At 41.9% G+C, this 15,741-nt stretch overlaps 2 protein-coding genes across 9 annotated transcripts; one reads left to right on the forward strand and one right to left on the reverse strand.

Moving 5' to 3' along the window:
* Nucleotides 1-225: 225 nt before the first annotated feature.
* On the reverse strand, nucleotides 226-15,702 carry pnp4b (purine nucleoside phosphorylase 4b). 8 transcript variants are annotated; one of them, XM_026316802.1, is made up of 10 exons: nucleotides 15,568-15,702; nucleotides 15,281-15,490; nucleotides 14,526-14,615; nucleotides 2,707-2,815; nucleotides 1,888-2,060; nucleotides 1,613-1,716; nucleotides 1,126-1,301; nucleotides 827-1,017; nucleotides 593-672; nucleotides 226-490 (listed from the first exon to the last, which is right to left on the reverse strand). In XM_026316802.1, exons 4-10 carry the CDS (start codon nucleotides 2,727-2,729, stop codon nucleotides 350-352), a joined length of 888 nt encoding a protein of 295 aa, XP_026172587.1. In that variant the 5' UTR covers nucleotides 2,730-2,815; nucleotides 14,526-14,615; nucleotides 15,281-15,490; nucleotides 15,568-15,702; the 3' UTR covers nucleotides 226-349. The 8 variants fall into 8 exon arrangements, with proteins under 8 accessions (XP_026172587.1, XP_026172590.1, XP_026172591.1 ...); XM_026316805.1 differs by having other exon boundaries at nucleotides 15,281-15,412; nucleotides 15,568-15,676; XM_026316806.1 differs by having other exon boundaries at nucleotides 15,281-15,397; nucleotides 15,568-15,666.
* ankrd34a (ankyrin repeat domain 34A) lies at nucleotides 7,097-10,999 on the forward strand. The gene is made up of 2 exons (XM_026316800.1): nucleotides 7,097-7,161; nucleotides 9,317-10,999. Exon 2 carries the CDS (start codon nucleotides 9,401-9,403, stop codon nucleotides 10,997-10,999), a length of 1,599 nt encoding a protein of 532 aa, XP_026172585.1. The 5' UTR covers nucleotides 7,097-7,161; nucleotides 9,317-9,400.
* Nucleotides 15,703-15,741: the final 39 nt, after the last annotated feature.

The following is a 15,741-nucleotide window of genomic DNA, read 5'->3' on the forward strand; positions in this document are numbered from 1 at the left end:
GGCGGAGAACGAACAGGTGTAAAAGGGATTTGGCGCCACCTGCTGTACCGGGTGTATAAACGATTAAATTTTTAAAGACAACTTATAAAATATTCTTAAACATCCCCTGGCCATAATTTATTTATTTATTTATATGCTGCCAATGATTGTGAAATATCTTGGGCATAATAACTAGTGTTTTCTTTAACTGTCAACCTTTCCTGATGATTAATTACAGTCTTCAGACATTTGAAGAGTTTTATTGTGAGTCCATGTTTTACAGCTGAGACACATGTGTAGCAGAAATACAACAGACTCTTATTTAACTGCAGGTCACAGTCTGACTGTCGTACATGCTGGTGTCGGCCTGTCAGTGGGTGTTGATGCTCTGCTGCTGGTAACGACAGATCAGCGCGGTGACAAGTTTCTGCAAAACCTCCGCCCTCATTTTACTGGTCTGAAGAACCTCTTCATGATTCACCTTCTCCTCCCGACTGTAGTCCAGAGACACCTGGAGCACGGCACAGGTATGTCAGCGCTGTCACCCAGCTGCCACACAGCCACATCACCTGGTTTGTCACACAGCTTTAATTATAACGTGTTCAACACTGACCATGTTGGTGATGAGGGACAGACCAAGAACTCTGAGTCCACAATGTTTGGCCACCGTCACTTCGGGAACTGTACTCATACCTGAAGAGAAGGAAATAGAGGAAACACATTGTGACCAAAGGACCTAAAAGGTTTTATCACGTTCATTCTGAATATAAGTACAGTATATTCAACTATTTAATCATTATAATGATCACATGATCAAAACAGTCTCCCTCCCTGTCTCCTGTCTTACCCACAGAGTCACAGCCCAGGATCAGCAGCATTCTCGCCTCAGCGATAGTTTCAAAGTTGGGTCCACTGACCATGCAGAAAACTCCCTCTCTCATGAAGTCGCTGCAGCCGAGCTCAGAGCCCACGTCCAGTGCCAAACGCCTCAGATCCTTACTGTACGCGTCCGACATACAGGGAAACCTGATCCCAAAACTACACACAGACATGAAGGGGAACCTGTAACCCTAATGAAGCTGATTTCATTTTGTGCTCATACAGAAGATGTATGTCTCTTCTCGTCTCTCAGCTGTCCTGTCTCACCGCTCATCGTTGGGTCCACACAGCGGGTGCTGTCCAGCAAATCCTGGCAGATTGATGTGGTCTTTGATGATCATGATGTCACCGACCTTAAAGTCTGGACAGATTCCTCCTGAGGCGTTTGTCACCAGTAGAGACTCCACTCCCATCAGCTTAAAGATCCTCACAGGGAATGTCACCTGAGACAGGAACAGAGACAAATTTTAGTTTTCACAGGGTGGTGTTGTTGGCATGGTGGTCGGTCTCCCTGCGGATCAGACGAGCTCCTTCATATTTCAGAAGGAGATTGTACCTCCACACTGATCACTCACTATATCATGTGCTCCTCATTCTGTAGACGTGGAACGTAAACAGTAATGTCTCTTACGGGGACACCAGCGCAGCTGTAAGATTAAAACTGGAACCTCCACCATCACTACTGGGGTCACTGGAAGTGATCATGTCTAAGTATCTAAGCTGTGGTAGGAGCATGACACAGGTATTAACTCACCTGGCAGAGGGAGTAACCTTCATACAGGTGGAAGTGACCCTGCATGAAGACACAGGAAGTGTCCTCGATTGTCCCAAACACCAGGCAGCCTTCATGACCTGGCACTGACGCAATGAGACATCAGATCAGACAAGATATTGTTTTTATGTCTGTTCTCTGAATTATTTTTATCGAACCTTTGGCCATATATGTTTACTTTTGATCTCGCTCTCCCATATTCCAGCAGCCAGACCATGCCCCTACATGCAGTGGGCAGAGTCATGTGTCAGACCCACCTGTGCTGACGGGGAAGTTGGGGATGTCCTGGTACCTGAAGGTCTGTTTGTTAGTGGCTCCGTCAGCCAGAAGCCCGAGGCCTGAACCACAGATCACTGCGATCTTTGGACGGTGACTCGTCTGGTTGAGGAGCCACTCGGTGGTCAGTTTGTAGTCCTCGAAGGAGCAGCAGCTGGGGGGGGGGGCATAAGTGAGTATGTCAATATGATCATGTTAGGGGATGTAGTGTGTTGATATTGAGCAAGAAAAGGCCTTTACACTCCTCAGTGTTGATGACCCTCCAAAATACCATCACAGAATGGAAGAGCATTTTTAGCATAATCTCTGAATAAACAGGGCATAAGAGTCAACTGATCTCTGCTCTGTTTGCACCACATCACTCGCTTCTCACATTGTTTTATGGAGCCTGAGAAACTAGAGGAGCAGTGGAATCAGAGCTGAGACCAGTCAACTCTTTCTTCCTTCAGAGCCTGTAAACATTGTTGGCCGTTCTCAGCGTCTGGAGCTGGTTTTTGGAAAAAGACGGGCCTCCCATTGTTGGTGAGAAAGAACCATGTGAGCCAGGTCAGTGGTGTGGCTCCCTGCTGGGTTTTTAATAGTTTGTGGACAACAATGAAGGTCTACGGCACAGACCCATAAGCTGAACCAGGTTCTGGATTCACATACATTACGTTGTCAGTGTCTGGATGGGGTTTGGACTCAGTAACACACACAGGAAATCTCCAGACTTATCCTTTAAGTTAACAGGAAAAATACACAACATACCAGAAGAAAAGGACAATGAACAGTTTAAAAAACGAGGGGTGGGTTTGTCTTACCAGGAGTTTCCTTTGGTGTGCATCGTCCAGCTGCAGAGACACAAGACGAAGACCAAGAACACGAGCAGAGAGTCAGACAGTGAGCTCTCCTCTGATTGGCTGATTCAGTCTGTAAACACAGCAGTGGTCACTGACTCTGTGTGTCCATGACCTTTGACCTCTGCAGTTTGTAGCACAGGGAGCTAAGGTTCACAGCAAATACCAAGCTCTATAACAGAGATTATGTCATTTACTGCTGAATCAACAGAACAAGAAACCACAGCATCAGAAAACTAAAGCATAACCTAACTAAAACTAAATGAAAACTAAAAGCATACCAAAACCAAAGAAAAACCAAAACCAAAGAAAAACCAAAGAAAAACCAAAACCAAAGAAAAACCAAAGAAAAACCAAAACCAAAAGCAAAACAAACAAAAACAAAAACAAAACTGAACAATAGGTGGTGGATTTTGTTAGGACAGAGCTATCCCTGCCAGTACCTCATTTCCTGTCTATCCAGTGTGAAACAGTAGATGTTTCCCGTCTTCCTGCTGCAGCGTCATATTTACTGTGATGTGCTACATAATACTGCACAGCTGTGGTACTGGTACTACAGCAGTACTGCAGTAATGGGCTTCATTCTAGGATCAGACAATTTCTGCTACGTCAGCAAAGTAGCTTCCATCCCCCTGTTAGTGTGTGTGTGTGTCGCCGTGGGAACGCTCTGCAGGAATCCAGCACATCAGTTGCCATAGAAACTGTGTTTCCATAATAGCAACCGTCTGTGTGTGTGTCCTGCAGTGTTTTATTTTTGTCACCAGCAGTTCAGTTTATAACAATGATCATAACAACAATCAAAACCCGAGTAGCTGCTGTCAGTAACTTTACTTTACTACAGTACTTCACATGAGTATTTCTATGTTGTACTACTTCATCCTTGGACTTCACTACATGTCAGAGTCAAACCTTGTACTTTTTCCTGCTCTACATTTATCTGATAACTTTAGTTCCTTTTCAGGATCAGATGGATCCAACAAAACACAGACTGATCATCAAACTTTATTGATCCCTGGGGGGAAATTCACAAGATACCCAGCAGTATATAAAGTACTTCAAATTAGAAGTATATAAGGTAGTTAACGTCAGCTACCCAGCGGTATGGAAAGTACTTCAAATTAGAAGTATATAAGGTAGTTAACGTCAGCTACCCAGCAGTATATAAAGTACTTCAAATTAGAAGTATATAAGGTAGTTAACGTCAGCTACCCAGCGGTATATAAAGTACTTCAAATTAGAAGTATATAAGGTAGTTAACGTCAGATACCCAGCGGTATATAAAGTACTTCAAATTAGAAGTATATAAGGTAGTTAACGTCAGCTACCCAGCGGTATATAAAGTACTTCAAATTAGAAGTATATAAGGTAGTTAACGTCAGCTACCCAGCAGTATATAAAGTACTTCAAATTAGAAGTATATAAGGTAGTTAACGTCAGCTACCCAGCGGTATATAAAGTACTTCAAATTAGAAGTATATAAGGTAGTTAACGTCAGCTACCCAGCGGTATATAAAGTACTTCAAATTAGAAGTATATAAGGGAGTTAACGTCAGCTACCCAGCGGTATATAAAGTACTTCAAATTAGAAGTATATAAGGTAGTTAACGTCAGTTATCCAGCAGTATATTAAGTACTTCAAATTAGAAGTATATAAGGTAGTTAGCATCAGCTACCCAGCAGTATGGAAAGTACTTCAAATTAGAAGTATATAAGGTAGTTAGCATCAGCTACCCAGCAGTATGGAAAGTACTTCAAATTAGAAGTATATAAGGTAGTTAACGTCAGTTATCCAGCAGTATATTAAGTACTTCAAATTAGAAGTATATAAGGTAGTTAGCATCAGCTACCCAGCAGTATGGAAAGTACTTCAAATTAGAAGTATATAAGGTAGTTAGCATCAGCTACCCAGCAGTATGGAAAGTACTTCAAATTAGAAGTATATAAGGTAGTTAACGTCAGCTACCCAGCAGTATATTAAGTACTTCAAATTAGAAGTATATAAGGTAGTTAACGTCAGCTACATAGCAGTACATGAAGTACTTCAAATTAGAAGTATATAAGGTAGTTAACGTCAGCTACCCAGCAGTATATAAAGTACTTCAAATTAGAAGTGTATAAGGTAGTTAACGTCAGCTACCCAGCGGTATGGAAAGTACTTCAAATTAGAAGTATATAAGGTAGTTAACGTCAGCTACCCAGCGGTATATAAAGTACTTCAAATTAGAAGTATATAAGGTAGTTAACATCAGATACCCAGCGGTATATAAAGTACTTCAAATTAGAAGTATATAAGGTAGTTAACGTCAGCTACCCAGCGGTATATAAAGTACTTCAAATTAGAAGTATATAAGGTAGTTAACGTCAGCTACCCAGCGGTATATAAAGTACTTCAAATTAGAAGTATATAAGGTAGTTAACGTCAGCTACCCAGCGGTATATAAAGTACTTCAAATTAGAAGTATATAAGGTAGTTAACGTCAGCTACCCAGCGGTATATAAAGTACTTCAAATTAGAAGTATATAAGGTAGTTAACGTCAGCTACCCAGCGGTATATAAAGTACTTCAAATTAGAAGTATATAAGGTAGTTAACGTCAGTTACCCAGCGGTATATTAAGTACTTCAAATTAGAAGTATATAAGGTAGTTAGCATCAGCTACCCAGCAGTATGGAAAGTACTTCAAATTAGAAGTATATAAGGTAGTTAACGTCAGCTACCCAGCGGTATATAAAGTACTTCAAATTAGAAGTATATAAGGTAGTTAACGTCAGTTACCCAGCAGTATGGAAAGTACTTCAAATTAGAAGTATATAAGGTAGTTAGCATCAGCTACCCAGCAGTATGGAAAGTACTTCAAATTAGAAGTATATAAGGTAGTTAACGTCAGCTACCCAGCAGTATATTAAGTACTTCAAATTAGAAGTATATAAGGTAGTTAACGTCAGCTACATAGCAGTACATGAAGTACTTCAAATTAGAAGTATATAAGGTAGTTAACGTCAGCTACCCAGCAGTATATAAAGTACTTCAAATTAGAAGTATATAAGGTAGTTAACGTCAGATACCCAGCAGTATATAAAGTACTTCAAATTAGAAGTATATAAGGTAGTTAACATTAGCTACCCAGCGGTATATAAAGTACTTCAAATTAGAAGTATATAAGGTAGTTAACGTCAGCTACCCAGCGGTATATAAAGTACTTCAAATTAGAAGTATATAAGGTAGTTAACATCAGCTACCCAGCGGTATATAAAGTACTTCAAATTAGAAGTATATAAGGTAGTTAACGTCAGCTACCCAGCGGTATATAAAGTACTTCAAATTAGAAGTATATAAGGTAGTTAACGTCAGATACCCAGCAGTATATAAAGTACTTCAAATTAGAAGTATATAAGGTAGTTAACGTCAGATACCCAGCAGTATATAAAGTACTTCAAATTAGAAGTATATAAGGTAGTTAACGTCAGATACCCAGCAGTATATAAAGTACTTCAAATTAGAAGTATATAAGGTAGTTAACATTAGCTACCCAGCGGTATATAAAGTACTTCAAATTAGAAGTATATAAGGTAGTTAACGTCAGCTACCCAGCGGTATATAAAGTACTTCAAATTAGAAGTATATAAGGTAGTTAACATCAGCTACCCAGCGGTATATAAAGTACTTCAAATTAGAAGTATATAAGGTAGTTAACATCAGGTACCCAGCAGTATATAAAGTACTTCAAATTAGAAGTATATAAGGTAGTTAACATCAGGTACCCAGCAGTATATAAAGTACTTCAAATTAGAAGTATATAAGGTAGTTAACGTCAGCTACCCAGAAATACATAAAGTACTTCAAATTAGAAGTATAAAGGGTAGTTAAGGTCAGCTACCCAGCAATACATAAAGTACTTCAAATTAGAAGTATAAAGGGTAGTTAACGTCAGCTACCCAGCAATACATAAAGTACTTCAAATTAGAAGTATATAAGGTAGTTAACGTCAGCTACCCAGCAATACATAAAGTACTTCAAATTAGAAGTATAAAGGGTAGTTAACGTCAGCTACCCAGCAATACATAAAGTACTTCAAATTAGAAGTATATAAGGTAGTTAACGTCAGCTACCCAGCAATACATAAAGTACTTCAAATTAGAAGTATAAAGGGTAGTTAACGTCAGCTACCCAGCAATACATAAAGTACTTCAAATTAGAAGTATATAGGGTAGTTAACATTAGCTCCACCTTTACCAGCTGCAACATTAAAGTGATGAAGATACTGGGTGGGGGTGGGGGGGGTCTGACTGTGAGGAGGAGGAGAAACAGGAGGAGTGTCGGTGCTGCACCGTCAGTCAGCCAGGAGCGGTCGGTACCGGGAGTAACGGACAGTAGCGGTCTGTCAGATGATGAAGATGATGCAGCTTCTTCTGCTCGGCGGTGAGTACCAAGCGCCGCATGTTTTCCTATTTCCTTCTCCATCATCTTCATCACCGCCCTGCTGTCTGCAGCGACTCACTCCTCCACCATCATCACCATCATCATCATCATCCCTCCATCACCCCTTCATCTCCATCATCATCAGCTGTAGCGGAGCGGCTTTTAACGAGGGGAGCCTCTGTGTGTGTGTGTGTGTGTGTGTGTTACGGTGGATTTGACGACGCTGCGGATCACCAGATGTGACGGTCTGATGATGAAGATGATGATGAAGACGCATTGTGTATCTGATCCTGCCATTAACTTCGCAACTGGTGTGTAAATATAGAAACCACTGCGTCAGAGCGGCGGGTTGACGTAGAAAACCCGGAAAATATCCGGGTCTGCTCTGAGCCGCATTCCTCTACAGTCACACACCTTCATCATCATCATCATCATCATCATCATCATCACCGAGAAGTTACCGAGCGCTCTTCACCGGTGTGCCACGTGACCAAAACCAGGGGCAGGGTTTTAATTAGAAATTTTTTTAAGGATTTTAGTTAAATAAATCACCAACTGTTGTTTTCTGTAGTTTTGTTCTGTAATAGAAGTACTTTAATTTTTTACGAATATATAAGTACTAACTCCGAGTATTACTGCTACTGTACATTCAAAAACATAGTAGACTATTAGCAGTAGTGGTGCAATTGTCAGAAGTATTCAGAGTAGTACTACAGTAACAGTAGAAATATCACAGTGTAAATTTCTGCATTCTAACTGTTACTGCAGTAAAAGTCCAAAAGTACCATCATCCAAATGTACTTGAAGTATCCAAAGTAAAAGTAGTTATTGTGCATAATGGCCCATGAGCTAATGTTAACTACCTTAAATACTTCTAATTTGAAGTACTTTATATACTGCTGGGCAGCTGACGTTAACTACCTTATATACTTCTAATTTGAAGTACTTTATATACCGCTGGGTAGCTAATGTAAACTACCTTATATACTTCTAATTTGAAGTACTTTATATACTGCTGGGTAGCTGACGTTAACTACCTTATATACTTCTAATTTGAAGTACTTTATATACTGCTGGGTAGCTGACGTTAACTACCTTATGTGCTTCTAATTTGAAGTACTTTATATACTGCTGGGTAGCTGACGTTAACTACCTTATATACTTCTAATTTGAAGTACTTTATATACTGCTGGGTAGCTGACGTTAACTACCTTATATACTTCTAATTTGAAGTACTTTATATACTGCTGGGTAGCTAATGTTAACTACCTTGTAATTAGGTGTATGTAAAGTGCATAACATATAAATGTAAAATTAGAAATGTGTATATTGCATATAATAACACATTCATGTGAAATGGGTCATTCTGTACAATAAGTAGTTTTGCTTTGGCTACTTCATGTACATTTGGATGCTGATACCTTTGTACTTTTACTGCAGTAACATTTTGAATGCAGGACTTTAGGTGGAACACAGGATTTTTACACTGTGGTATTTCTACTGGTACTGCAGTACAGGCTCTCAGTGCTTCTTTCAACACTGATTAGCAGTGAAACGTATCAAAGTTCTCCTCATGGCCCTGTTCTCTCTCTTACAGGAATAATTTTAATATATGTTGAAATGTAGTGGAGCAGACGTGTAAACTAGCAGAAAATGGAAATGCTGGATTAGAAGTACCTTGAACATGTATTTACGGTACAGTTCTTAACTACTTTGACAATAACCTCATGGGTCTACATTATCCAACCCACAGTGAAGTGATGGTGTAATAGAAGTATTTGTGATTAGTATCGTTGTGTTGTTGACAATAGGTCCAGAGTCCACGGTTAATCTGACTGTGTCCACCTGTTGGCTCTCACACTGAAATACAAACACTGATATAACGACAGGTGATAACACCTGCACAACAGTGCTTGTACTCTGGTTACAGCATGTCAGTAATATACAAGTACTCAGACTATTGTATAACTTCTGTCCATAAGCAGTTGTGTTTACAGTAAAACTTTATCTTTTTTCTGCTCAGGTGTTGACAGGTAAAGAATAAATTCAGGGATTTTCTGTTTGTGTTTCCATTGTTGTTTCTCCGCCAATCACACATCAACACTTCAACCATGATTGGTCCTCAGTAGACTGACCTCCTTCCTTTCTTCTGCAGGTCATGTGACTTCTTGTGAAGGATGGACACTCACTTTTAAACTAGCATCCAGTGGTCAGAAGGCCTGAGGTGAGGTGAGGGATCATGGGAGATGGAGGACCTCTGCAGACTGAGGGGAACGCCCTCCTCAAAGCCGTCTTCCAGGGGAAGCTGAGGCTGACCCGTCTTCTGCTGGAGGGCGGAGCCTACATCAATGAGGGCAATGAGCGGGGAGAGACCCCCATCTCTGCTGCCTGCTTAGCGACCTATGACGACCCCCAGGCCCGACAGAAGATGGTCAGGTACCTGCTGGAGAAAGGTGCCGACCCAAACATCCCTGATAAGAGCGGTAGGACGGCGCTGATGCATGCCTGTGCCGAACAGGCGGGAAAGGAGGTGGTCTCATTGCTGCTAGAGAATGGAGCAGATCCCAGCCTGAAAGACTACTCTGGCTCCTCTGCGCTTGTCCATGCCATCAACAAGGGGGACCGTGAGACCCTCCAAGTCCTGCTGGATGCTTGCAAGGCCAAAGGCAAGGAAGTGATCATCATCACGACTGACACATCTCCATCAGGCACCAAGAAGACCAAACAGTACCTCAACTCTCCCCCTTCACCAGGCATCGTGGACAAGCTGTCTCCGGCCTGCATGTCTCCCTCTGAGGTGGAGATCGGCACCTCCTCGCCGGCAGGAGACAAAAGCAAAGACGACGAGGGGATCTTTAGCTTTGCACTCACCTCAGCTCTACCTTTACCATCAGCTCGACCTCCAGGTGAGAAGAGGCCGCCACCTCGCAAGCTGTTGAAGAGGCTAAACTCAGAGCCCTGGGGCTTGGTGGCACCCTCAGTACTGAGCGGGGTTGCTCATGACCGGGTGGATCGCGGTCTGGAGGAGGAGGGTGGCTGTGACCTAAGCAAAACGATCACTGAAATTAACGGCTTGTCCATCACAGAACCCATCAGACCTCTGTTGTCACGACGACACAGCATCGAGACCCATGACCCCTGCTCCCCCAAACTGATTGACCGATCTTGCTCCGAAGACTGTGCAGCCCTCTCTAGTTCCTGGGCTGACAAAGTCCAGCAGCATCAGATTCTATACCGCAGGAACACAGCCCCAGAGTCCCAGGAGAACGCTGGAGGACCTGGAGCACTTGCAGCCCGAGCCCTTGCTCATCCTAAATTGACCCGGATGGAGCATTATGAGTCAGACACACACCTCTGTCCAGAGTCCATCCCCGGATCTCCAGACTCTGGTCGGATATCTGTGGAGCGGAAGAGATACAACGCATCCCCGCTGTCCCTGGTCACCAGCTCCTCCAGGGAATCACTGGAGAACATCCCCAACTCAGTGTCCCCCATTACCATGCGTCGGCGCCCACCAGGACTCCTGGAGCGCCGAGGCTCTGGGACCCTCCTACTGGACCACATCTCCCACACCAGACCTGGCTTCCTGCCTCCTCTTAACATCAACCCCCAGAGACCCATCCCCGATATCCGTGCCAACGGCAAACCCACCTCCCCAATCCACGCTGGACACAAGATCCTGGTCCCGGTGGCCCCAGCCTCACCCAAACGAGGCCCCGACTTCAAGATGAAGAAGAAACTGATGAGGAGACACTCGATGCAGACGGAGCAGATGAAACAGCTCTCCACCTTTCAGGAGATCCTGGCCGAGAAGGTCATTGAATCCAACGGTGATTGATGACCGGAGGCTGTGAAGCAAAGCATGATGGGTAGCTGCAGAGACTTGTTAGGATGTTAATTTACTGTGAAGCTTCTGCATAAGCTCATCACCTTTCTGACAAACCCATTTAAGTCCACATCCTGGTCTTTATGGAGGGCTGCACCTACAAGGAATTCATCAAACTGGACTCAATCAGGGTTTACCTAAACCAGATTTAACTCTAATCAAGAAGTGCTACAACAAAGGTTACTGTTGATTCTTGAAGATGGTTAACTGCCAAAACCTTTTAATTAGATCCAGGAGGTGACTACCTGGTTGTGTAAGACTGACAACATTGTATTGCCCATAACTACATCACAGCAGTATAGAGTCCAGACTAAGAACCACAGAGCCTTAGTGAATCCCAAACAACCACAAGGATGAACTATCAGACATCGTGGAACCATGTCCTCTTAGGTAACCCAGAGTCCAGACTAAAGACCATCCTCTCTCTTCTGACCAGGTCTCAAGACAATTTGCAGATGAAGGTTTGTTTGGCTCAGATTTGAGTGACTCCATCTTTTCTAGACGTTCTCTGAGAATCAAATCATTTGTGACAAACCAAAGTTCTGAAGTCAAACGATCACTGCGACCTGATGCGACTCAAAATCATCAAACGATAAACTAAAACAATTTGAGACCATTTTTTTAAAAACTCAGATGTGTAAGACTCGGCATCCGTGACGTTCTGGCTGATGAAGGCTGTGACACGTGTTCAAGAGATCTGACGACTGACATTTGTTGGAAACATGCAAAAATAAATACATTAATTAATGACAACATGAAAATTAAAAAAAAAAACTAGAAAAGTGATAAACTGACACCAGTGAGTATCAGTTAATCAAGATCAACAGCAGATTAATTAATAACCACATTGATTAGTTTAAATATGAATCCGTTTGGATCAGCTCCAGTCCCTGAGGACTGTGTACGGGATAAGAGGTACAGATAATGGCTGGATGACGAATTGTATTTTCAGCTCATTTCTAACAGCTGAGAGTTTTCGGATCAGAACTTTTGTAGTCAAAGTTTTTCAGCAGGTTGATGTCGAAGTCTTGCTGGTGCAGCTCTCCTCACATTTGCATCGTCTGAATGTTTCCTCTGCCACAAGTTAAAAATCACCTTACATTCTTGATGCTTCCTCTGAACTCCTCATCACTTAAGTCAAAAACTGGTGATGGTACAAAAAGAAATAATGTGACTTGTTCAATGTTTACAGATGCAGAATTTGCACCGATGTCTTGTCCATTTTCCTCCTGGTGACAGATGAAAACATGAACCTTCTGCAGGAGCTGAGAACAGTTTAACTGATGAAACTGCTCTGAAAACTACTGTAACTCATTGATGAACCCAATGTATTTATTTGAATTCAGTTATACTTCTCCTGTTCTGACTGAAGAAGTGTGAAACTACCTACTGCGCTGTACGTACTGTATTTTCCTGCACACTAGTCAATATAATGGTTGGTATTTCTGTGTAAATGAACTGTCTTTATTTCATGGTTGGTCCTGACATTTCTCCACTTTAAGTCCACTGAGGTGATATTTAAATCTAATTTGTGTTGAAATGAAGTGAAATTAAATGTTGGTTTATTATTTATGAAATTCCAAAGAATTAATGTGGATAATTTGAACCAAAACCCGCTGAGATTGTAAATACTGTAAAGATCCATCTGTGCCTGTAATGTAACGTTGATCCTGACACTCATTTGGTTCAAAACAAGAGGGCACAGGCAGATGGGAAAGGAGCAGCCCCACATTCTCCTCCAAAGTCACAGGACCACATGGATGATAGGCTACTTTCACATTACAGGACAGTTTTTTGGCTGATCTGACTGAGGTGTCAGTTCCTTCCCATCCATGTCAGTCAGGGACATGTACCAGGTGTGAACCCCCTGAGCTCCTAAACTGCCCCCATGCACAGACTGAACTGACATGTGAAGAACAACAACATCATCTGTGCTCAGTTTCCTCCAAAGCTGCTGGGTTCCCATATGTTCTTTCCAGTTTGGCTCCATCAGAAGCTTCTCCATAAATGTCCAACCAATGTGAAGGTCCTGGTCTCTCCACTGCCCCCCCTCCTCCATGTTGATGTTTCCCACATTGAATGATGACGACAGGCGACATGTGCAGAGGAGGGAGACGTTAAAACGACCACATGGATTCTGATCTGACCGTTCTGACGGAGCTCACACACTCACACATCAGTTAGGGATCGGATCTAGGACCACATTTGCAGGTGGACCACATCTGGTCTGAGAACATCTGGTTTGGTCTGTTCACACTGGGAACATCTGGTCTGACAAACATCATCTGGGATGTGGACGTAGCCTAACTACATTACCAGACTTCCTCCTATGCTCTTACCAATAAAAATATTGTAGAATAATCTGTTTGTACAACAGGATACAGTTTGACCAAAACCAGGACAAGACTCAAGACTCACCAGAGCATCATGTAAACACATTCATTGATCTGTCTGATCTCGGCCTGTGACGAAATTAATCATTCATCAAAGTCAGATTCAGAAAAATCAAGTTGCTATAAGTTTCTGTGGTTGTCATGGTTACATAGTGAGCAGTGGCAGTATTGATCGTGAATTGATCAAACTGTATTAAACTGGGATAAGACTGAATTAAACTCGGCCAGACTCTGGTTCAGACTAGTGTGAACCGCTTACAACAATTCTAACCTGGTTTATATAGGTCAGACTGGATTAAAATGAATTTAGGCTAGTTTTAAATGGACCAGGATCTGGTCTTTAAACTGGTTTAACCAGGCGAGAGTGGAATAAACTGGCTTTAACTGGACCAGACTCTGGTTTAGACTGGTATAGACCAATGCAGTTTCTGGTTCAGACTGGATTAAACAAGATCTTGCTGTTGTTGTTGGGAGTTACTTGAAGTTTAAACAAAAAGTATTTTTGTAAGCCTGTCACCTGATAGAAACATCGCTGATGAATCTGTGATCTATTTTTCTTCTATCACTTTGACTGTAACTCAAACTGTGGAATAAAAAAAAACATGTTTCATGTTCAACACTGAAACCTGCTGCAGTGTAAGAGGCCACTGGGGATGGGGACATGTTGTCCTGACATGATGATGTCTCTGTGAACGTCCTGATGTGAGCTCAAATACACACAACAAGCTTAATGAGCCATATCGATGTTAATGAGCAGCGTCAAGGGTAATCAGCCTGTAGGGCAGGGGTGGTAGACTCTGGTCCTTGAGGGCTAAGGCCCTAATTGTTTTCCAACTATCCCTGCCCTTCCAGCTTCTAACTGACTGAACACACCTGATCCACGTAATCAGCTGTGGGCAGGAGTAGTTGGAGAACAAGCAGGACAGTGGACCTCGAGGACCAGAGTTAAGTCCCCTGCTATAAGGAGTAAAGATATTTTAAAACATGCAAAGAGAAAGCCTTACACTTAAAAGCTTCCATCAGTGAAGATTTAGTATTTTTGGCCAAAGTGCCCAGAAGAAAACGTACTGCTGCTTCAAACAAACCTGACCGGAGCCTCATGTGGATCAGTAATGAGCCTTTTGTAGTTTTGCAGGTTTTCTAAGCGAGAGATGACATAGTCTCTGCCACATGGTCTGAAATGAGACGTAATAAACTGACTCTTATCTGCTTTAAACACATTAACATCAAACAGCCTATAAACCATCTATGGACCAGTTCAGGTCTACAAATGGTTTGATGCTGCCTGTTGAATCTGGACCAGTAAAGGACCAGGTGTAACTGGGCTGAGACATGATAGTAGGTTAACTTTACCCAGTACAGAGGGTATTAAACCAACCAGTATTCTGTTATTTATCTATATATCTACTGCTTTGCTGTATTTTTCTTTGAGCTGACAAACGATGACTCAACATGTTCAGGTGTTTTGGAGGAAAAAGTTTCAACTGTTTTCAAACAAGTCTGACTTTAAAAAAACGTGTCTGAAGCTGAGCTCAGCAGGTAAAAGGGGATTTTTAAATGTTTCCTGGACATGGGAAAAATGTTTTTTTAATGTTTAACAAAGTTTAATCCATAAATGATTTAACATGTCATCTATTGCTGCTTGTTAACTAGAAGATAATATAGATTTATTGTCAACCTGCTCCACACAACACTTCATCATTTGGGCTGAGATGACCTTTAAATCTCTACTATCATTTTTTAAAATAATCATTGAAAAACAAAGTCATGACTAAAAACATCAGAAACAGAAAACTGTCTCAGGAAAAGTCAACAAATGTTTGTTGGTTTCTTAACTTACTTTCTTGATCTCAGAGGAGGAGGATTTTCTGGACCTGACCATGCACGCCCTTTGCTGGACCTCAGGATTGTATCTCTGCTCTTTGAAGATGATGTGGTTCTGTTGGTTTCATCACACCTGGGCAGTTCACAGCTCAGTGTGAAGCAACAGGATGCGAGTCAGTACCTGTTTGAGGTTCTGGTACTGTGCTGGAAACTACTGGATTGTCACCTTCAGATTGGGAAGGGGTTGCTGTGGATGTTGATTTTAGATGGTAACAAAGGAACATGTTAAAAATAAAAACCTACCTTTGGTTGTGAGCGTCCGAGTATCAATCTGTTTCAGGAAATGTGAATTAATAGGCAACTGGTGCATAAAGATCAAAATCGAAGTGACTTCCTCTTTAAACAGTCGTGGTCCACTGATCTTCTGTTGGGAACTGACAAGGAAGCAGCTTCTGTATTTTTGCTTCCCTGGTCAAT

Source organism: Mastacembelus armatus, chromosome 16, assembly GCF_900324485.2.
Source record: "Mastacembelus armatus chromosome 16, fMasArm1.2, whole genome shotgun sequence".
NCBI lineage: Eukaryota > Metazoa > Chordata > Actinopteri > Synbranchiformes > Mastacembelidae > Mastacembelus > Mastacembelus armatus.